Source organism: Schistocerca cancellata, chromosome 2, assembly GCF_023864275.1.
Source record: "Schistocerca cancellata isolate TAMUIC-IGC-003103 chromosome 2, iqSchCanc2.1, whole genome shotgun sequence".
Taxonomy (NCBI): domain Eukaryota; kingdom Metazoa; phylum Arthropoda; class Insecta; order Orthoptera; family Acrididae; genus Schistocerca; species Schistocerca cancellata.
This window is the reverse complement of record NC_064627.1, coordinates 356,695,670-356,719,256: the sequence shown is the minus strand read 5'-3', so window position 1 is coordinate 356,719,256 and position 23,587 is coordinate 356,695,670. Positions and strand designations below refer to the sequence as shown.

General features: G+C 40.9%; 1 protein-coding gene across 1 annotated transcript in view; it reads right to left on the bottom strand.

Moving 5' to 3' along the window:
* Nucleotides 1-20,916, bottom strand: part of LOC126161742 (rootletin) — a 267,518-nt gene extending 246,602 nt beyond the window's left edge. Inside the window, exons 1-4 of the mRNA XM_049917782.1 lie at nt 20,798-20,916; nt 20,237-20,404; nt 14,933-15,120; nt 8,860-9,025 (exon numbers count right to left, since the gene is read on the bottom strand). Of these exons, the coding sequence (XP_049773739.1) occupies nt 8,860-9,025; nt 14,933-15,120; nt 20,237-20,380 (498 nt within the window). The 5' untranslated portion in view covers nt 20,381-20,404; nt 20,798-20,916. The remainder of the gene's footprint in view (nt 1-8,859; nt 9,026-14,932; nt 15,121-20,236; nt 20,405-20,797) is intronic.
* Nucleotides 20,917-23,587: the final 2,671 nt, after the last annotated feature.

Genomic DNA, 23,587 nt, shown 5'->3' with positions numbered 1-23,587 from the left:
GTAATTATGGGTGAGGATGAAGTTGGTAAGTGTGATAAGGAACGAGGTTTTTGGAAGATCTTCGGGTGAGCGTTGGGAGAGGTAGTGCTCAAGGGCAGAGAGACCATGGGTATGTGGGATGTTTGTGCAAAGGGATGTAGCATCTATGGTGACATGAAAGGTTTCAGGTGGGAGAGGAGTGGGAATGGATTTGAGGCGTTCTAAGAAGTGGTTTGTGTCTTTGATGTAGGATGGGAGTCTGTGGGTGATAGGTTGGAGGTGCTGGTCTACCAGAGCTTCGATACGTTCGGTTGGGGCTTTGAAGCCTGCCACAATGGGACGGCCAGGATGGTTCTCTTTGTGGATTTTGGGTAATAGGTAGAAGGTAGGGGTACGTGGCTCAGGTGGAATGAGTAAGTCTATGGAAGCCGTTGTGAGGCCTTGTGAGGGACCTTGGATTTTTAGGATTTTTTGCAGCTCAGTCTGGATGGAGGGAATGGGATCCTGAGTAATAGCTTTGTAGGTTAAGGTGTCAGAGAGTTGACGCAGTCCTTCTGCCACATACTCCACACGGTCAAGTACGACAGTTGTGGAGCATTTATCCGCCGGCAGGATGACATTAGAGCGGTCTAGTTTCAGCTCCTTAATGGCACGGGATTCAGCTGGGGTGATGTTGGGGGTTGTCGGGATGTTCTTCAAGAAGGACTGAGAGGCAACACTGGATGTGAGAAATTCCTGAAATGACTGTAAGGGATGGTTTTGGGGGAGGGGAAGAGGATCCCTTTGAGAGGGCAGTCGGAACTGTTCTAGACAGGGTTCAACACTGGGTCTAGTATTTGGAGGCTGTGTTTGGGTAGTGAAGTGATATTTCCAGTTGAGGTTCCGGGTGAATGAGAGGAGATCTTTAACCAGGGCAGTGTGGTTGAATTTAGGCGTGGGGCTAAAGGTTAAGCCTTTTGATAGAACAGATGTCTCTGGAGGAGAGAGGGATCTGGATGAGAGGTTTAGGACTGAATTGGGACTGGTGATATGTGGCATTTGACTGTGGTAATAGTTGAGATTTGGTCTGTGTGGGATATGTGCTGGGATGGGGAGATTGAGTAGGGTGGCTAGGCTAGGTTTGTTAGCTATGAGGGGGGTTTGTTGAAGGTTCTGTTGTGGTTGGTGTTTGTGAGGGATAGGGAGAGGGACCCCACTTCTTAGGTGTTGCACTAGCACTGTGGATAATTTTTTCAGGTGGTGTGTGGCATGGAACTCAAGTTAGCAGCTGGCTTCTAGGATGATGTTTCTGAGTGTGTTCTCCAAGCAAGGGTTTGAGAGGTGGAGGACTTTGAAGAGAGATAGGAGCTGTTGGGAGTGGTGGTTACATGAAGTAGTGTAGAGATTCAGGACAAGTTGGGTAAGGGCTAAGGATTGAAGGTTCTGGAAGTCCAGGAGAGACTGGTGGAAGGAGGACTTGCACCCGGAGATGGGAACGTTTAAGGTAAGCCCTTTAGGGGTAATTCCAAAGGTGAAGCAGGACCGGAGGAAAAGTATGTGGGATTGCAGTTTGGCTACGGTGAATGCATGTTTCCGGAATGAATGTAAATAGTGTGGTATAGGATTAGGGTACATAGTGGGTAACTGGTGGGTAGGGAAATTAAATAACTAAAGTTGAAATAGTAACCATAAGAAGGAATAAAACGCGAAGGGAAGGACGAGAAAGAAAGAAATTGTGTTGGTAATGTTCAATACCAAAGGAAGACCTCTAAATAATAAAAATACGGGAGAAGTTGACCCGACCAAGCAAGTATGACCAGATCAGGGGAAAAGAACACACGTTGCTCAAAAACAGAGATATCGAGTGGCGAAAAAAAAATCGCATGTGCCGCAAAAAAGATCGTGCGTGCCGCAAAAAAGATTGCGGGTGGCGCAGAAATGTCCCAAAAAAATTTCCTTGTGGCAGAGAAAGATAGCCAGTGGCACAAAAATATCGCCAGCAACAAGAAATCAACGGAAATGGATGATACTGGTAGGTGTGGAAGAGATTGTTGGCAGTGATTGTTGGCTGGAAAACAGCGAATAACGAACGTTAAAACTATGGAATGTTGAATAAATAAATCAATAAATAAAAAAGAGAAGAGGACTATAAACGGAACAAGATAATGGGAGGAAGACAAAACTAGCACAGTTTTATTTATGTATATATAAAACACTGAAGAAGAGAAAGTGTTAAGATGACAGACGTAAGTGATAGCTAACAAAAGGGACAAAACAATGAAGGATGTAGACCATATAGGTGATCTAAATGATTAATGGAAAATCTTATATAAAGATGTGAAACAAATACTAACAAAGAGATAGAGGGGCTGGCCAGTACTTACCTCAGCTCAGTACAGCCAATAGATACACATAAAACAGAACAGAAAATTTACGTTCCTAGCTTTCGGAACAAATGTTCCTTCATTGGGGAGGAGAGAGGGGAAAGAAAGGGAAGAAGGGAAAGGAGATTCAGTTACTCACAACCCAGGTTATGAAGCAACAGGGAAAGGAAAATAGGGAGGGTAGCAAGGATGGAGGCATGGTTGTCAGAGGGAAGCCAAAGATATTCTACTGTAAGTACTGTGCCAACTTCAAACCAAAGAGGATGCATACAGAAGTAAAGAGGTATATAGTTTAAAGATAAACACAACTGTGTAGGATGAAAAGATGCGTGAATGGCTAAAGAGGAAAGGGAAAGAGGAGAAGACTGAAGAGTAAATGGGAGTGAGGTTGTTTAACGTAGGTTCAGTGCAGGGGGATGGCGGGATGAAAGGATGTGTTGGAGTGCAAGTTCCCATCTCCGCAGTTCAGAGGGACTGGTGTTGGGTGGGAGAAGCCAAATGGCACATACGGTGTAGCAAGTTCCTAGGTCCCTAGAATTATGCTGGAGGGAATGCTCCGCTACTGGGTATTGGGCATCTCCTAGGCGGACAGTTCGTCTGTGTCCGTTCATGCGCTCAGCCAGTTTAGTTGTTGTCATGCCGATGTAAAAGGCTGTGCAGTGCAGGCATGTCAGTTGATAAATGACGTGTGTAGTTTCACACGTGGCCCTGCCTTGAATTGTGTATGTTTTACCAGTAGCGGGGCTGGAGTAGGGGGTTGTGGGGGGATGCATGAGGCAGGTTTTGCAGCGGGGTCGGTTACAGGGGTAGGAACCGCTGGGTAGAGAAGGTAGTCTGGGAATATTGTAGGGTTTAACAAGGATGTTACGGAGGTTAGGGGGGCGACGAAAAGCAACTCTGGGTGGTGTGGGGAGAATTTTGTCAAGGGATGATCTCATTTCAGGGGTTGACTTGAGAAAGTCATATCCCTGGCGGAGTAATTTCGTCGCCCCCCTAACCTCCGTATCATCCTCGTTAAACGCTACAATATTCCCAGACTACCTTCTCTACCCAGTGGTTCCTACCCCTGTAACCGACCCCGCTGCAAAACCTGCCCCATGCATCCCCCCACATCCACCTACTCCAGCCCCGCTACTGGTAAAACATACACAATTCAAGGCAGGGCCACGTGTGAAACTACACACGTCATTTATCAACTGACATGCCTGCACTGCACAGCCTTTTACATCGGCATGACAACAACTAAACTGGCTGAGCGCATGAACCGACACAGACGAACTGTCCGCCTAGGAGATGCCCAATACCCAGTAGCGGAGCATGCCCTCCAGCATAATTCTAGGGACCTAGGAACCTGCTACACCGTATGTGCCATTTGGCTTCTCCCACCCAACACTAGTCCCTCTGAACTGCGGAGATGGGAACTTGCACTCCAACACATCCTTTCATCCCGCCATCCCCCTGCACTGAACCTACGTTAAACAACCTCACTCCCATTTACTCTTCAGTCTTCTCCTCTTTCCCTTTCCTCTTTAGCCATTCACGCATCTTTTCATCCTACACAGTTGTGTTTATCTTTAAACTATATACCTCTTTACTTCTGTATGCATCCTCTTTGGTTTGAAGTTGGCACAGTACTTACAGTAGAATATCTTTGGCTTTCCTCTGACAACCATGCCTCCATCCTTGCTACCCTCCCTATTTTCCTTTCCCTGTGGCTTCATAACCTGGGTTGTGAGTAACTGAATCTCCTTTCTCTTCTTCCCTTTCTTTCCCCTCTCTCCTCCCCAATGAAGGAACATTTGTTCCGAAAGCTCGGAACGTAAATTTTCGGTTCTGTTTTATGTGTATCTATCGGCTGTACTGAGCTGAGGTAAGTACTGGCCAGCCCCTCTATCTCTTTGTTAGTATTTGTTTCACATCTTTATATAAGATTTTCCATTAATCATTTAGATCACCCATATGGTCTACATCCTTCATTGTTTTGTCCCTTTTGTTAGCTATCACTTACGTCTGTCATCTTAACACTTTCTCTTCTTCAGTGTTTTATATATACATAAATAAAACTGTGCTAGTTTTGTCTTCCTCCCATTATCTTGTTCCGTTTATAGTCCTCTTCTCTTTTTTATTTATTGATTTATTTATTCAACATTCCATAGTTTTAACGTTCGTTATTCGCTGTTTTCCAGCCAACAATCACTGCCAACAATCTCTTCCACACCTACCAGTATCATCCATTTCCGTTGATTTCTTGTTGCTGGCGATATTTTTGTGCCACTGGCTATCTTTCTCTGCCACAAGGAAATTTTTTTGGGACATTTCTGCGCCACCCGCAATCTTTTTTGCGGCACGCACGATCTTTTTTGCGGCACGCGCGATTTTTTTTTTCGCCACTCGATATCTCTGTTTTTGAGCAACGTGTGTTCTTTTCCCCTGATCTGGGCATACTTGCTTGGTCGGGTCAACTTCTCCCGTATTTTTATTATTTAGAGGTCTTCCTTTGGTATTGAACCTTACCAACACAATTTCTTTCTTTCTCGTCCTTCCCTTTGCATTTTATTCCTTCTTATGGTTACTATTTCAACTTTAGTTATTTAATTTCCATACCCACCAGTTACCCACTATGTACCCTAATCCTATACCACACTATTTACATTCATTCCGGAAACATGCATTCACCGTAGCCAAACTGCAATCCCACATACTTTTCCTCCGGTCCTGCTTCACCTTTGGAATTACCCCTAAAGGGCTTACCTTAAACGTTCCCATCTCCGGGTGCAAGTCCTCCTTCCACCAGTCTCTCCTGGACTTCCAGAACCTTCAATCCTTAGCCCTTACCCAACTTGTCCTGAATCTCTACACTACTTCATGTAACCACCACTCCCAACAGCTCCTATCTCTCTTCAAAGTCCTCCACCTCTCAAACCCTTGCTTGGAGAACACACTCAGAAACATCATCCTAGAAGCCAGCTGCTAACTTGAGTTCCATGCCACACACCACCTGAAAAAACTATCCACAGTGCTAGTGCAACACCTAAGAAGTGGGGTCCCTCTCCCTATCCCTCACAAACACCAACCACAACAGAACCTTCAACAAACCCCCCTCATAGCTAACAAACCTAGCCTAGCCACCCTACTCAATCTCCCCATCCCAGCACATATCCCACACAGACCAAATCTCAACTATTACCACAGTCAAATGCCACATACCACCAGTCCCAATTCAGTCCTAAACCTCTCATCCAGATCCCTCTCTCCTCCAGAGACATCTGTTCTATCAAAAGGCTTAACCTTTAGCCCCACGCCTAAATTCAACCACACTGCCCTGGTTAAAGATCTCCTCTCATTCACCCGGAACCTCAACTGGAAATATCACTTCACTACCCAAACACAGCCCCCAAATACTATACCCAGTGTTGAACCCTGTCTAGAATAGTTCCTACTGCCTTCTCAAAGGGATCCTCCTCCCCTCCCCCAAAAACATCCCTTGCAGACATTTCAAGAATTCCTCACATCTAGTGTTGCCTCCCAGTCCTTCTTGAAGAACATCCCAACAACCCGCAACATCACCCCAGCTGAATCCCGTGCCATTAAGGAGCTGAAACTAGACCGCTCTATTGTCATCCTCCCAGCGGATAAAGGCTCCACAACTATCGTACTTGACCGTGTGGAGTATGTGGCAGAAGGACTGCGTCAACTCTCTGACACCTCAACCTACAAAGCTGTTACCCAGGATCCCATTCCCTCCATCCAGACTGAGCTGCAAAAAATCCTAAAAATCCAAGGTCCCTCACAAGGCCTCACAACGGCTTCCATAGACTTACTCACTCCACCTGAGCCACGTACCCCTACCTTCTACCTATTACCCAAAATCCACAAAGAGAACCATCCTGGCCGTCCCATTGTGGCAGGCTTCAAAGCCCCAACCAAATGTATCGAAGCTCTGGTAGACCAGCACCTCCAACCTATCACCCGCAGACTCCCATCCTACATCAAAGACACAAACCACTTCCTAGAACGCCTCAAATCCATTCCCACTCCTCTCCCACCTGAAACCTTTCTTGTCACCATTGATGCTACATCCCTTTACACAAACATCCCACATACCCATGGTCTCTCTGCCCTTGAGCACTACCTGTCCCAACGCCCACCCGAAGATCTTCCAAAAACCTCGTTCCTTATCACACTTACCAACTTCATCCTCACCCATAATTACTTCACTTTTGAAGGCCAGACCTACAAACAAATCAGGGGAACGGCCATGGGAACCAGGATGGCTCCGTCCTATGCCAACCTCTTCATGGGCCGCATGGAGGAGGCTTTCCTGAAGACCCAACAGCTGCTTTCCCTGGCCTGGTACAGGTTTATAGATGACATATTTGTGGTCTGGACTCATGGTGAAGAAACACTCCTTAATGTCCTCCATAACCTCAACTCCTTTTCGAATCTGAATTTCACCTGGTCCTTCTCCAAAACCCAAGCCACCTTCCTGGATGTTGACCTTCATCTTGTTGGAGCTCACATCCACACCTCTGTCCATATCAAACCCACAAACAAACAACAGTACCTTCACTTTGATAGCTGCCATCCTTTCAACATCAAACGCTCCCTTCCCTACAGCCTAGGTATTCGTGGCAAACGTATCTGCTCCAGTGACGAATCCCTCAACAATTACACCAATAACCTGACCAATGCTTTCCTCTCCTGCAACTATCCTGCAGACCTTGTCCACAAAAAGATTTCCCGAGCAATACATTCCTCCCTGTCCAACAACAATGTTCCTACCCCCAGACCACACAGAAGCATCCCCCTTGTCACCCAATATTATCCTGGCCTCGAAAACATCAACAAATTACTCCGCCAGGGATATGACTTTCTCAAGTCAACCCCTGAAATGAGATCATCCCTTGACAAAATTCTCCCCACACCACCCAGAGTTGCCTTTCGTCGCCCCCCCTAACCACCATAACATCCTTGTTAAAGCCTACAATATTCCCAGACTACCTTCTCTACCCAGCGGTTCCTACCCCTGTAACCGACCCCGCTGCAAAACCTGCCCCATGCATCCCCCCACAACCACCTACTCCAGCCCCGCTACTGGTAAAACATACACAATTCAAGGCAGGGCTACGTGTGAAACTACACGTCATTTATCAACAGACATGCCTGCACTGCGCAGCCTTTTACATCGGCATGACAACAATTAAAGTGGCTGAGCTCTTGAACGGACACAGACGAACTGTCCGCCTAGGAGATGCCCAATACCCAGTAGCGGAGCATGCCCTCCAGCATAATTCTAGGGACCTAGGAACCTGCTACACCGTATGTGCCATTTGGTTTCTCCCACCCAACACCAGTCCCTCTGAACTGCGGAGATGGGAACTTGCACTCCAACACATCCTTTCATCTCGCCATCCCCCTGGACTTAACCTACGTTAAACAACCTCACTCCCATTTACTCTTCAGTCTTCTCCTCTTTCCCTTTCCTCTTTAGCCATTCACGCATCTTTTCATCCTACATAGTTGTGTTTATCTTTATACTATATACCTCTTTACTTCTGTATACATCCTCTTTGGTTTGAAGCTGGCACAGTACTTACGGTAGAATATCTTTCGCTTCCCTCTGACAACCATGCCTCCATCCTTGCTACCCTCCCTATTTTCCTTTCCCTGTTGCCTCATAACCTGGGTTGTGAGTAACTGAATCTCCTTTCCCTTCTTCCCTTTCTTTCCCCTCTCTCCTCCCCGATGAAGGAACATTTGTTCCGAAAGCTAGGAACGTAAATTTTCGGTTCTGTTTTATGTGTATCTATCGGCTGTACTGAGCTGAGGTAAGTACTGACCAGCCCCTCTATCTCTTTGTTAGTAACTTAGCACATTATTCTTCCGTACTGCAACCTCTCGTGTTGTTTGTGGGTATTATGCAAATGTGGCGAATTGGTTTATCTTTCATGCTGTAAAGGGTGAAGTGCAGTGTTCTGGCCCTACACAGGCCAATAAGGTCTGAGTGACTACTTTGTCATCCTCTGCTAATGGCATCACTGGATGCAGTACAGGGGGCATGTGGTCAGCACACCACTCTCCCAGTCATTGTCGAATTTCTTGACCCTGGAACCACTAATAATTGGTCTAGTAGATCCTCAATTGTCTTATGAAACTAAGTGGACCCTGTACCTGTCCCCTCACCATAGAAAAATCCCTGGCAGTACCAGGAATCCAACTTAGGTACTCTGAATAGCAGTCAGCTGCACTGACCACTCAACTAGAGGCAGACATGTTCTGTGTTATGGGTTGATGCAAATATGCGTCTTGTAGCAGAAAGAAGGTATGTGTCCTCATACAGGTGAACACACTATCCAATGCTTGAGATAAAGGGCTGGCAGATTCAAAAGCCATGATGTAAGATTAGTACAGTATAATTTCTACTATTACTTGTCTTGCATATTGTTTTGGTACCATGTGCAGCCAAAAACTATAGTTTATTACATGCATGCAAAAAACATAAATGCGAAAAATGTACCTGAGCTTCTTCCTTCCATTCATCTTCCTTTGCCATCATCTCTTCCCGCATTTGTTCCCAATCAGCAGTTAGCTTCTGCAGATCAGATGTCAATGCTTCATTTGTTTGGTGGCATTCTTCTAACTGGTCACGTAAAGTTGTATTGAGCTGCATAAGCTTCTCACATCTGGAAAGTTTAATGTTCGCATAAACCAAGAGTCCACCTTTAGTTCAGTGTCTTACGGGTAATTTCTTTACAGAGAGGTAAGAAAATAAATTTTCAGCAAAATTATTATATCATAGCATTATTTGGATGCACTGCAACATTTACCTGCACATTGATTCAAGAATGTGTTACAATGAAATTTAGTCTTATAAAACAAACACTCATTTATGGTTAATATTGTTTCAAAAACAAATGTCACACTGACTGATACTGGGAACTGGGGATCTGACATTTAGACTGTTATGGTATGTGAGCATTAGTTCAACAGAATCTCCAGACTCTCAGTTTGGCTTCAAAAAAAGGAGTATTAACATAAATTTGAATTTATTATTGTGTGTGTAAGGGCTAACAGATAAATTGATAACAGTAAGTATATCAATATATCAAAATGGCTCTGAGCACTATGGGACATAACATCTGACAGTAAGTGTTATATCCTAGCCAGTAATGCCAACCGAGCCCGCTGCCAAAAGGTTGGCAGCATCAAAGTCCGGACGCCACCCGCATAAGCAGCGCCAGCAATACAGGAAATCGCCGCAAGTCTGCGCGCGCCACCGCTGGCTTCTGGCTTCTTAAGCGCTGGAGTCGCGAGCGCTAGGACAGTTCTGTATTCGCCGCTCAGTTGTATACTCGCCACCGATTTGTGCACTTGCTAGTCAGTTGTGTGTTCATTGCAGCAGAGTTGTTGTTTGTCGTCAGCCGACACTGACCTAGCCGCTCCGACTCGAACTAGACAGATTTCTGTAGACACGGAGTTCACTACTGTGTTTCTGTATCTTCGTTAATAAAGATAAGTACCGACTTTTATTTAATCAGAGTGTTCGGGTTTTCATCTTTCTGTTCACTGTTCCAGCGGACCGGTCGGCCCGCTATTAAAAGTGTGGCGGTGACTTCGTAAGCCGTTTCTACAGCGAAGTGTTTGTCGCTAAGAACGCCGCCACAAAAGTAAGTATTTCCTGTAACAAATTGTGGACCATACTGTTCATTGCTATAGGTTAGACCATTATGAAATTAAGTGTAAAGCTCACCAACGGTTCCTTCCATAACTAGCAGACTGGAGCAGAAGATTGCTCTCCTGTGTCAATGTCAATGAACAAATTTGAAATTGATTAAACTAGAAGGCATTCAAATAATAAAGTCTTAATTAACAGCAACAAAACAGCGCAAGTGTAATAACATATAAATCAAAGCCAGGGGTAGAATAGCCTCAGGAACCAGCAAATTTTTTAGATGTCTGTTTCTCTGGTATGGCAGATAAGTTACAACAAAATATGCCTAAAGCACATGTAACACCCACAATGACGTACATGGGAAGTAAAATGATGATGTTTCACACAACAGAACTTGAAGTGACGAAGATAATACAGAAATTTAAAAAAGTCAGCAGCCGTGGATGAGGTTCCAGTCTCTGTTCTTAAGGTGAGTGTATGCAGCATACAAGCCTCATTAACAAATATAATAAAATGAGTCCTTTAGTTCAGGCATTTTTCCAGAGTACCTAAAGCACACACAAGTTGTAACATACTAAAGAAAAGTAATGCGCAGAATATTGAAAACAACAGGTCAGTTTCACTGCTGTCACCATTTTCGAAAATAATGGAATGGGTCACGATAAATAGACTAATGAGTTACGTGAATAAATACAACCTTTTTAATTAAGCAAATTTTGGCTTCTAAAGTGGGACAAGTGCAATATCAGACATTACGGAGTTCACAAAAGTAATAATTGAAGTTCTTGACATGGATGACTATAACACAGGCATATTCTTAGACTTGTCCATGGCTTGTGACACTGTTGACCATAAAATACTGATCGAGAAGTCCAGGTCTTCCATCACGTGATTTCCACATTTTTGGCAAACTGAAGGAACATCTAAGGGGGAAACAGAATTTCCAAAGATGAGAACATTCACACGACAGTTCACAAATGGCTCTGTGAACAAACAGCAGATTTCTAGTGTCAAGTAGCTGAAGGATTGGTAGAACATTCTGACAGTTGTTTACAGAGGTTTGCTGACTATATTGAAAAATGGTGTTATGTACCTGTGCCACTTTGAAGTATAGGGAAGCACTGAAACTGGAAATTTGTGCTAAGTCCTATGGGACCAAACTGCTGAGGTCATCAGTCCCTAAGCTTACACCCTACTTAATATAACTTAAACTAACTTACGCTAAAGACAACACGCACACACCCATGCCCGAGGGAGGACTCGAACCTCTGGCGGTGGCAGCCGCGCGAACTGTGACAAGGCGCTTCAGATTGCATGGCTACCCCGCACGACAGGGAAGCATTGAAGAAAAGTTTCTCAGTCTGTCATAACAATGTGTAACTTGCAGTTTAAAGTTCCTCTGTGTGTACTGAAAAAATTCGAGTGGTCACAGATGTAGCTATCAAGGCACATTTTCAAATGCCACAAAATTCTGCCAATCCCAACTACCTACAGGTATTTGTAAATAAAAATCCACTTCAGCTGTATTGAGAATTTATTTATTTAGCTGTGCAATTGGTTTCAAAACAATGGAGTTCCATCCTCAGGTGCTAACAATTAACTGAAAACCATCATACATGCATGGCAGATGGACCAGTCAGTATGGAAAAATCAAACTCATGCATGTGTGCATGGGAGCTACAAGCAGCCAATGGAGTGTGTCACTGAGGCCAAAGGGAACTGTGTAGTTCAGCTGCTGAAGGGCTAGGAGGGTGTAGGGGTGCATATGCTGAATGTTTGGCATGTGCGTCACCACAACCTCCTAACCTTTCGTTAGGTCAAACTACACAGTTTCTTGTTGGCCTCTGTGACATGCTCTACTGGCTGCTCACAGCTCCCTTACACATGGGAATGTGTGAGTTTACTTTGCACAATGACTAGCCCAACCACCATGTATGTATGATTGTTTTTAATTAATTGTTAGCATCTGCACATGAAGCTCTAATGCCGAAAACCAGATGTGCAGTTAAAATGTTACTCAGGTGCAGATCTCCTCCACATCAAATCCTTTGTACCTGCAGACAGCCAACTTCATACCCACTTTGCTTGAAGACGATGGGTACAAAACTCAGTGAAACTTTGCAAAAAGACGATGTCACCACACAGCTGATCACCTGAGAAGATTTCATCATTGGAGTATGCCTGTAATCACATATATTCATACCCAGAGACCATCCTATAAATTGTTAACCGAATCAGGGGTGGAGAGAACCATTTAAATATATGTGAAGGTCATGCCTCGATGAAATAAGGATCACACAGTATGAGTTTTCAATGATGCTGATGGTTGTGATACATTTGGGTGGCTAAAATGTATCAAGAACAACTGTCCAGCTAGTACCCCAACATACTAAAACAGATATTCTGTTAATTACCACTACACAAACTATTTGCTCTTCACTCAGTTTCCAAAGTCTATCCACAAATTTATAGACAGGTACATTTTTCAGTTTATGGAGTTAGAAGTATCAGGGCTAGATCAGTACATGCTATCAACTTCACCATTGCATGAAGAATCTGATAAACTCTTTTTATTTATGTATATAATTTTCTTTCATATCTTTCAAACTTTATATATAAAGTTTTTGATTATATCTATGAACACACTGTAAAACACTGAACAGCACATGACAGAGGGTTTTTCCTTAAAACCTGTCATGTTTTCATTTTAACACTTTCTGTTAATTTTCTAACAGATTAAAATTTTGTCTGGTCAGGATGTCAACTATGAAGCTTTACTTTTGTGGGGAAATTCTCAGGTGATAATAACACTACTCACTAAAGGCAAGGCTCCATGTTTGAGTCCAGGTCTAGAAAACAATTTTAATACATTAAAAATTTTTATCACAACAGTATTCACAGAGCTGATGAATGCTTCAAGATATACAGATGAAAAGTGGTTCTGTTTATTAAAGACAAGTGGAAAATCTCACTGTATGATGCCTACTCAAAATAAAACAAAACATCTTGAACTGGTACTCCAGCGTGCTTCTTTAACTATAGTTCTCCATAAAGCAATTCTATACAAGTTGTTTGTCATTTCTCAATTCATGTTATCCACTGAACCAGCAGTTGACAATTACTCATTTTGATTTACTTTTTATGAAATTGAATCTGTGGCTCACAAATTTATCAACAAAAAATGAAGGATATTGCTAGGTCTAAAACTTTGCTTTCGCCGTTTTTTCTCAAAGTTTGGGGATTTATTGTGAAAAACTTACAAAAAATTACAATTCATAGTATGGCCCATTGCTGGCCACTATATTCTCCCATCTTTTGGATAATATATGAATTCCGTGGCGGAAGAACTGGGCGTCTTTTGTGGGGATCCATGAATCGATTCAATTTTGCACTTGTTCGTATGATTGGAAGTGCTGGTCAGCCAGACCGTATGCCGCTGATCAAAAAAGGTGGTAGTAAGAGAGAGCAATATATGGAGAATACGGTGGGAGGAATAGGACTTCTCATTACAACATTTCCATGTATAGTTTGATGGGTTTTACAACATGGAGTCGAGCACTGACCTGCTGCAAAATTACCTTTATGTGTCTCTCACTGTATTGTGGCCATTTGTGTTTCAGTGCTGGAATCGAAAGCATCAATTGCTTTCGATAATGATGTCCTGTGACTGTCTTTGTCTGTTTCAGCAGCTATAAAAACGTTCTGTCTTCCACTGCCATGCTGGTCTTTGACATCAAAATCACCGTTTCAAGGTGTTGAAAACATTCTCTGCACATTCTTTCACTGATAGTTCCCTCACCATTGGTCTTACCCAGCATTTTAAGAGCCACAGCCACAGATATCTTCATGTTAAAGGAGAAAATTAAAACTTCCCGCAAGTTGCGAGAAATGGGTACGAAAGTTGGCATACTTAATCGATTACCTTATCATACAATCACAAATCGACTAATATTTTTATGGCATTATGTTTACAGATGCCTAAGCTTACTGTATTACACCTATGACCAACCACTCGAACCCCACTTGCTGTTACTGCCGTCTATTGCAAAATGGTGGAAGCAAAGTTGTAGGCCTAATACTTTTGCATTTATCTTCTACAGCATTCTTATTTTGAACAAATGTAGGATACTGCACAATGTAGGATACAGCACATTCTTCCAAAAGGAAAAAGAAAACGGAAAAAATCAGTTTCATGGGTTAAGCTGAAAATTCTCTTTCTTACAATTTAAAAATACAAAATAATAATGATATGATTTTTATCTCATTTATCTTACTGGTTACATCCCTATAGTCCACAGAGCCTCTTACATATTTACCAGTAGATGCTTTAACCCCACTACAATTTGGCTTTGTTTTGAACCCAACAAGCACTGGAAGACACACGCTCCAAATGTACCTTTTCCCCAATGACTGTGCAGTGTGTGCTGACACTAATTACTGTGACATATGAAATACAAAGTATTTTCTAAATTTGTGAAAAGCACCAATTTTTACTGATCTATGCAATACCTAAAGTGAAGTTAATTCCAGACAGAGGCAGGAAGGAAGCTACTCCACTTAAAGTACAACAAATTAAGTTTCACATTATTCAAATATATCAAACATTATTTACTAAAAACTTAACCAAACAGTTGAGCGCTGTGTGTTTCTCTACACCAACAATGCATTTCTACACAGTTTCAATCATTAACTGTAAAGATGAAGTTTTGTTCTTACATTTACTTTGGACCTGTTAGTCCATACTACAATTATAGAAATTTTCAGTCAGTATATGTTAAATTAAGTGGTTCTGCATCAGTAATTACTGAGCTGCTAGAAATGATCTATAGCTAAGAGGTGCTTGTTACATTTTATTTTCAGTGCTCTCACAAAGTAATGCCCGATGAGGGGCATGCATGCAGGTTGCCGGCCGTCTCACTTGCGGCGCTCTTCATCCAGTTTCCTTAGGGCAGTGTCAAGGTCAGATACACGTTCAGAATCACGCTCACGTAATCCCATTGTTCCAACAGCAGCAGTCATGGAAGGAATTTCACGGGCTGGTGATGCAGGTGCTACCTCCACCATTTGGTTTTCCAGTTCAGAGCACCGTTGTTTGTATTGAAGAACCTAATGGGAGATGGCATCAAAACTTAAAAAGTATAAAATATATATATATAGATACAAGACTGTGTGGTGAATGATGGAATACACCAATTTTTTTCTCTGGATTAACATTATGAATGTACTTCTGATCGATTTAAAGATTGTCTTTTTATTTGCAAATTAATGGGGAATATGCATTGCTTTTTAGAACATATTTTGAAACTGGAACATAGAAATTATTGCAGGATTCAACAGAGTTTATATTATTGTTGATTTCAAACTGCATATAAGAAAAAGGAAGAAATCACTAGAAGAAATCTGACACTGAAACCACACTGAATGATGTTTCATTAAGTGAGTGCTATTCCTGCAACTAAATCAAAACTAATGTGATTATAAGTTATAACCAAAATTCTAAATAAATCCAACCTAAGCAGAACATTCTATCACTCCACTGAAATAAAGATGATATTTCAATAGCTGAAACAACCAACTAACTTCAAAGCAAATACAGTTTATAATCATATATAATTTCTGCCTCCTTTCCATAGTTTGGTTAAAGAAATAATAGAGTTGAAAAAACATATCATACAAATTTCATTTCATGAAGATAACATTTAACAAATTACAAGGCAATGACTGGTTGTTTTATTTTTATTCCAATTTCAGAGAACAGAAAGAACTGTGAAAATAGTTCCTATCACACACGTAGTTCTAAAATATTCTACAGAATTTTTTCCTTTTTAAAAATTTCTATGGGGTTCCATTTAACCAGACATGAACTTGAACATAGTTGATACTGCCACCAATCACTGAGGTAAATATAAGAACGGTAGATTTAGTACTAATATCAGGCATTGACAATCATATTTGGATGTGTTCAACCCCCTCTTTCTTTTTGAGCTTCAATACTATGTTTATGTATACAACAGGTGTCTCAACAGTACTTTTTTTCTCTCTTCTTATAAATAGTAAGGTGCATTCACATAAGCTTTGGCAGAAATTGTGCTATGCATCCCAGAGTATACTGAAACCCCCCCCCCCACACACACACAAATTTATGTAGGCTCATATTCTTTCTTGGGACTGAAGGACAAATCCTAGCATTCGCCTGAAGCAATTTAGGTAAACAATGGAAAACCTAACTTTAAATAGTTGGAAGGGGTTAGAACTGCATTTCTCCCAAGTTCTCCAGTGTCTTAACTACTGCATCACCTTTTTCTGTCTTTCAACATGAAACTGGTTCTACGGGAAACAGTGATGGGTATATACTAAGGCAAGTATACTGGCATAGTGGCAATAGGAAGCGTAACACATTACATGACAGCTAATACCATTATGCTGCCTCTGTCTGTTGCATGTATTTTAGATTGCGGACTTCTGACTTAGTAATGATTTTCATGTTAGTGCATATTTTGTGTAGTATGTTTACTATTGAAGCACATATTTTCTGTATCCTTAAAAAAAAAAAAAAGCCAAATAATAAACAAACAAATGAATGTGACTGTTGCGTATACATCAACTCTTCAGAAAGACAGCTAACAGCAGATAATGAACTCCCACAATAAGTTTTCCTTTGCACTGCCAGCTGCCAGAAGAGAGCAGCTGAAATATGCAGTTTGTGAGCAAAGCAGTAAGAGAAACAAATTGCAAAATGTCAATGGTGTGCGATATGCTCTGCGAGGAACTCACCATACACTTGCTTTTATTTGAGCAAACCAGTGCTTTACAAGAATAACTAGTTGTGCATCACCCCCACCCCATTTTTTTGACCACAGTGCGCAATGCAAGCACAACATTATACATCAAGCACTTATTATAGTGCAGACACTTTACGGTGGCAACTAACCACACATAAACAAATGAGGGTTGGTACAACATCCAGGAGTTGTACTTATGCAAAAGCACAACTGACGCATCATGATAGTGATCACTAAGCCTTTTTTGTGTTGTGGGAGTCGTATGAAAAAAAAAAACACATATGGACCAGGTTTAAACTCTACACTAATTTCAAAACAAGAAGCAACATAAAGTAAATTGGAATGCACAAACAATTTGGCAATTGCTACCACACAATTGCTTTCTGAGGCTAGTTGTGTTTAAAGGAGGTAGCTTACACAGGCATAGCTCACAATAGCTCCCACCCTCCACCCAACCTAAAACTGCAACATTAATCTCCCCACCCTTTACAGTCACTGAGTCTGTACAGTTATGCACCTCACACTTCAGAGCAAGATGTTAGCAATTCATCTTTATCAGAACTTTCTGAGAAAACATCATTCAGTGATTGGTTCCATAATAAATTTCATAAAAGAAGGCACCATCAAGGTACATTTATGGCTATGGAAATCCAACAAAGAATATAATTTCTGGAGTTCTGTCCTTTTTTTTAAGATTTATGCATTGCACAGTACCAAAAATAAACAAACATCTACATATTACAATATCAAACAATTTACAGACACTGGAAAAAAACTAATTTTAACTGTACCACAAAATCCATCACAAGCTCTGTTAACTTGCATACAAATTTGTCATCCTTGCTAATTGCAAATGGTGAATGACTGGTTTATTCTCTATTTATATTCCAGAACTGTGTCTCAAATGGTCCATTATTACTACATGTACAATGCAACTTGCCCCTTAACGTTGGGCTGTGGCAGGACGTTTAAAGGATTGTGCCGATTTTTCCATTTCCAACTTCCCATGAAAGAAGTGCCAAGTTACTCTGCATGAGCAGGAGCTGTTTTTTTTTATCACAATACTCACTGGTTAGTTCTTGTCAACAGTAATTTGTTAATAATTACTATTAAAAACAGTCTTGATCACAATTTATTTAACAAGGTGACCGGTTTCGACCACTACAGTAGTGATTCTCCAACAGAAAGAGGTTCCTACTCAATGGTCTGAAGATGACCACAGTAGTGGTCGAAACCGGTCACCTTGTTAAATAAATTGTGATCAAGACTGTTTTTAATAGTAATTATTTATAAGACATTGATCACTGCTATTCCCGTAATGCATTCAAAAGTAATTTGTTACATGAATACATTTGAAATTCACAATTTTAAAGAAATTTTTCCTATTTGTAAGCTATATTTTCATTCATACATTGCGTTTTGTAGATTCCATCAAGAAGGAGAATCTTCTGGAACATCTATGAGGAAACTATCCACAAGTTTGACTTAGAAATAATTCTGCATTAATATTCATTGTGGTGTCCTTACATCATGGAGAAGGGATCTTTCAAAAAGCTGTCCACCCATGTCCAGGCTAAGCTTGCAAACCATTTCTAACAAATCCACTGTGGCATTCAAACACAATCTTCCCTCATTCTTTTTAAGGAAATGGACAGCAAAACATTCCAAATTATATATTATCCTTACAACCCTTACCACAGACACTCAAATGTTGGTGTAAGTTAAGTTAGAACTGTGACATGTGTGCATAACTGATTCTGCAGCTGCAGTCCCTAACACACACTTGTGTGTGGCACTTGACTCAAATTCTTGAGGGTGGATGAAATTTTTGCTGCCAGTGTTTGATCAGCAAGGAGATAATAGGTGATAGCTTAAACTTCCTGGTCACCAGTCTTTGCACCAATGTCCTGGATAATATTGCAAACATCTCTGCATTATCTCATGAAGTGACAGCATGTGACACTATAAAAGGTGATATGTCCATTGGATTAAGATGTTAAGCCTGGTGGCCCCACTGGTGCTATTGAAGAGGGGTATGCTATACGCCAGCGACTGCTTCTAACCTCTCCCTTCTCTCATCAACATCATACAACAAAAATATAACACTGCACTAACATGCATACATTACACTCACCTACACTCTACAAATACACACACTATACAGTTCTCACATATTTGCAAGGAAAAGGGCCAGTCCGTGCAGAGAAAGAACAATCGTTCCAAAAAGTGACTGAACCCACTCTACGGGAAACCCCAACTAATTTACATTTTACATGTGACTATCATACATTAAACAATGAGAAGATGAGCAGGAAGACTTGCGTTCACTTCCTATGGAACTTCAATATCATTCACATCATTCTTGTTCAGAATAAAAAATCCAAATAAAGGCATCAATGAGGTGATTTTAATAAATGACTCAGTAATTGTAAACATTTAAACAAATTAATCTTTCAGTACAGGGACAAATTTACGTATACAACTTTTCTACCACACCCAGCATATAGATCTAACCACATAAAAGAGGATCTATAATTAAAAATTAATGTAGGTACATATAACTGTAGACTACATGACGATGGCAGCTCATTGCCAAAAGTGTCATACTAAAAACTGTTAGTAAAAAGTGACAAACAGAAAAATTGTTTCAGGAATTTTGTAACCTCAACAAATTCCATACAACATGGATAAATTTAAATTAAACATAATTCACTGTTGCGCATGATACAAGAATCCTGAACTAACATTATTTTCACTACGCAAAACTGATGCATTTTCTATTTTTGATAAGAATTTTTTTGAGCAGAACTTTCATGTTTTATATTTGGCATGTTTATCGAGCTCTGTGTATGTTACATTGCATTCATCATTTTTTTTCTTTGATTTTTGAAAAAACAGTGTACAGTCAAGCCCCACCCTATTTCTATTCAGTTTCATAGTGAGCAAGTGAATTTCTACTTCCATTGTGGATTGTGGGCTTTCTTTTCCAAAGAGGGTTTGTATTAACACGCTGTGAACCAGGAAATGCTTTGACACTCATTCTAGAACAGCAGCCCAACACAGCAATAACAAAAGACTGCATTAGACTTGTTGCTACAGTCTTTTCTTCTCATGTTGGCAGATGCTGAACACAAAACACTAGCAACTCTGTCTTAACTGACTTCTACCAACAGGGGAATTCGCGAGATGAACACACAAAAAAAAAACTCAGAGATATGTATGTAAGACATATTCAACATTATTATCTATATTGGTAATGTAGCATAACCAACAGAATGTAGAAGTATATGCAAAATGTCTTGTTGGATCAAAAATATCTTATTCTACAAAGGAAGAAACAAGTTACAATTTCGATCTGTACTACAGCCACAAGGGTAACACCGGTGTTTGTCAAAACACAAACATTACAGCTTTCTTTCACATGAACATATTTCTATCACCTTTGCCTGAAGGCGGCTGACAAGTGCTGCCTGATGCTGCTGTGCTTGCCTGTATGTCTCAAGGCGTCTTTTGTAGCTTGCCGATTCTTCTTCCAGCCTCCTCCGCAGATCCTCATTTTGACGCAAGAGTGCCTCTGGCTCCATTCTCCCTGCAGTCACCAAACTCGCCTGTGAAAGATAACACAGATTAACGCAGGTATTTTCTGGAGTAATTGTACATTGTGTCATAATACATAGGTGGTGAGCTGTGAACCAGTTATCTTTATGTCACAATGTTACAGGTGCTACACAACAAGTTCTCTACTGGGCAACAAATCATTAAGGGAACTTTGGTATTCAGTGCAAATTTGACAGCCGTGACATCGGATGTGATTTCGCACTGCAGATCTCCCAATTCTTCTGGTAACATACGACTTATTACTCGTGGATAAATATTGCATTTTATATCTTGAGCAATTGTGAAATAACTGCATGAACTACAGTTTACTTTAAAACTGATATCGCGTACATACTAGATTTCACATTCCTATACCTTATGTTGTCGAGACATCTTTTACTTACCGCTGTATAATGAGTTGTTATTAATTGTTATCTGCGTATGTTGATCTCGCAGAGAAACAAATACAACCACTTATTCATAAATGTATTACAGTTGTTTATGTTTACAAATTTGAAAGACGTGGGTATTGATTGAATGCAAAGATATAATAACGGAGAACAGTAGGGCCAACAGCTTCAAAAAAATTGATCGAGTAACAATATTTAAGGTCGACATACACTTGACGGAACGGAAAGGGGCAGAACTGAAAAATGAAACATTCAACAGTGCACTGCAAATGGCAGCAGTAGAATTGTAAGACTACCATAGGCTACAGTAGATTATCATAAGTCGTTGTATACTACATTTGTTTTCCTAGTAGCTTAGGTCAGTTAAGAACGTAACCGCGTTACCTGTGTGTTAGGTGTGATGCATACCTATCGCTCGTTACTTCATTTCGATCTTTTTGTTTGGATATGTGAGTAGCCTTTTATTAGGCTCCCGTAGAAATCGGCAATCGTGAACCGTTTAGAAACTGAGTTAGGATATATAAACCGCTGCACAACTTAAGAGACATTTTTGTTCCACATAGTTATCTTCCTATCTGTTATTCAAAAGTAAACAGCATTTATAGCAAAACTGAAATTGTCAACATTTCATTCGAAAAATGTTGATCTGTAACGTAAAAATGAAACAAAAAAATACAGATTTATCATATGGCGGTATTTGCTCGAAGAAAAGGTAAAATAAAATAAAACATACCAAACATCGCTTCAATACTTCGTCGAGCTTATACAAGACATGTTCCTGTTATTCACGAACAACTTTTGCACTAATCTATGACAAAAGGAAGCTCTTGTCTTTGATTTTAATGAAAAACATTGCACTGAATACAAAATAACAGCAATATTTATACAGATTCTTTTAAATTTGCGGATGTAAAGTGTTCTTGCATTAAAAGTAACCGCTCTGGTTACATGAAAACAAAGATGTTACGCGATCAACTAATTTTTACTACTTAAATATTGCAACCGATACTTTGTGAGGATATAAAACACTCACTGGACTAACACAGAACATTATGCAATTCTGATTTTGTGCAACACAAATAAACAAACAAAAAAACAAAGGGTAGTCGTCAGCTTCCAGTTTCTCTTTCTCACATTCATTTATGGTTCTTTCCCTTCCAATGCTACCAATACTACCGGTACTCCTAAATCATTTATGTATCATGCCAAAACTACCGAATCATAGTTTTGGTAGAGCACAACTCTAAGCAGCATTTACATAGGTCGTAAATGGGATGGAATGAGTCATCAAAGTCAAAGTTTAGGGGGGAAAGTGTTGATGTTGACATTTGTTGAGAGGGGTTGGTAGAGGTTAGGGGACTATGTTGTCGCCTGATAGCTCCTGAAGTAACCTGTTTTCACCTTGTTCAATCGTGTTATCGTTGTGGGATCTTCTTAGTAATTATTTTATTACTGTATGATTTTCCTGGCACACTCCAAATGTTTCATGACGACTTGGATATTTTTTTCCTCTGAGAGGTGTTCTAAAAGATAGGCCAAATATCTGAAAGCGGAAAATGATTCAGGTTTTACAATATCCAGATAGAGAAAAGGCCTAAATTGTATAAAAACAAAAAAAAATTAACTGATCAAGCACTTTTTGTTGATGGTGAAAATGTCAGCTCTGTTGAAGGAGAAGAACGCTATTGTTTTTGTTGGTATTAACTTGGAAAGGGAAAAATTCAGTGATTAAGGTAAACGTTTTCTGTGTTTGGCTTTATATTACTTTCTGTATTTGCATGTATATATAGCGTGTCCGATGAAGGACACAATATATAATTTAATAATAAAACACATAATTTATTTGAAAATTGCTAGTCTTATTATGACAGTAAGAAACACAAAGACTGTAATTAACCATAAAACAAAATACCATGCAAATAGAATGAAATTTTCACTCTACAGTGGAGTGTGCGCTGATATGAAACTTCCTGGCAGATTAAAACTGTGTGCCGGACCGAGACTCGAACTCGGGACCTTTGCCTTTCGCGGGCAAGTGCTCTACCGACTGAGCCACCCAAGCAAGACATACGCCCCGTCCTCACAGGTTTAATTCCGCCAGTACCTCGTCTCCTACCTTCCATAGTTTCGAAGGTCCTCAAAGGTTTAATTCCGCTAGTACCTCGTCTCCTACCTTCCATAGTTTCGAAGGTCCTCAAAGGTTTAATTTCGCTAGTACCTCGTCTCCTACCTTCCATAGTTTGGAAGGTAGGAGACGAGGTACTGGCGGAATTAAACCTGTGAGGATGGGGCGTGAACCGTGCTTGGGTGGCTCAGTCGGTAGAGCACTTGCCCGCGAAAGGCAAAGGTCCCGAGTTCGAGTCTCGGTCTGGCACACAGTTTTAATCTGCCAGGAAGTTTCATATCAGCGCACACTCCGCTGTAGAGTGAAAATTTCGTTCTGGAAACAACCCCCAGGCTGTGGCTAAGCCATGTCTCCGCAATATCCTTTCTTTCAGGAGTGCTAGTTCTGCAAGGTTCGCAGGAGGCTTCTGTAAAGTTTGGAAGGTAGGAGACGAGGTACTGTCGGAATTAAACCTGTGAGGACGGGGCGTGAGTCGTGCTTGGGTAGCTCAGTCGGTAGAGCACTTGCTCGCGAAAGGCAAAGGTCCCGAGTTCGAGTCTCGGTCTGGCACACAGTTTTAATCTGCCAGGAAGTTTCATACCATGCAAAAGTTCTCCACAGCTTCGTCTGCACACATCCATTCTGTGGACAAAATTTTCGAGGACTCTCCAGCAAAGTTT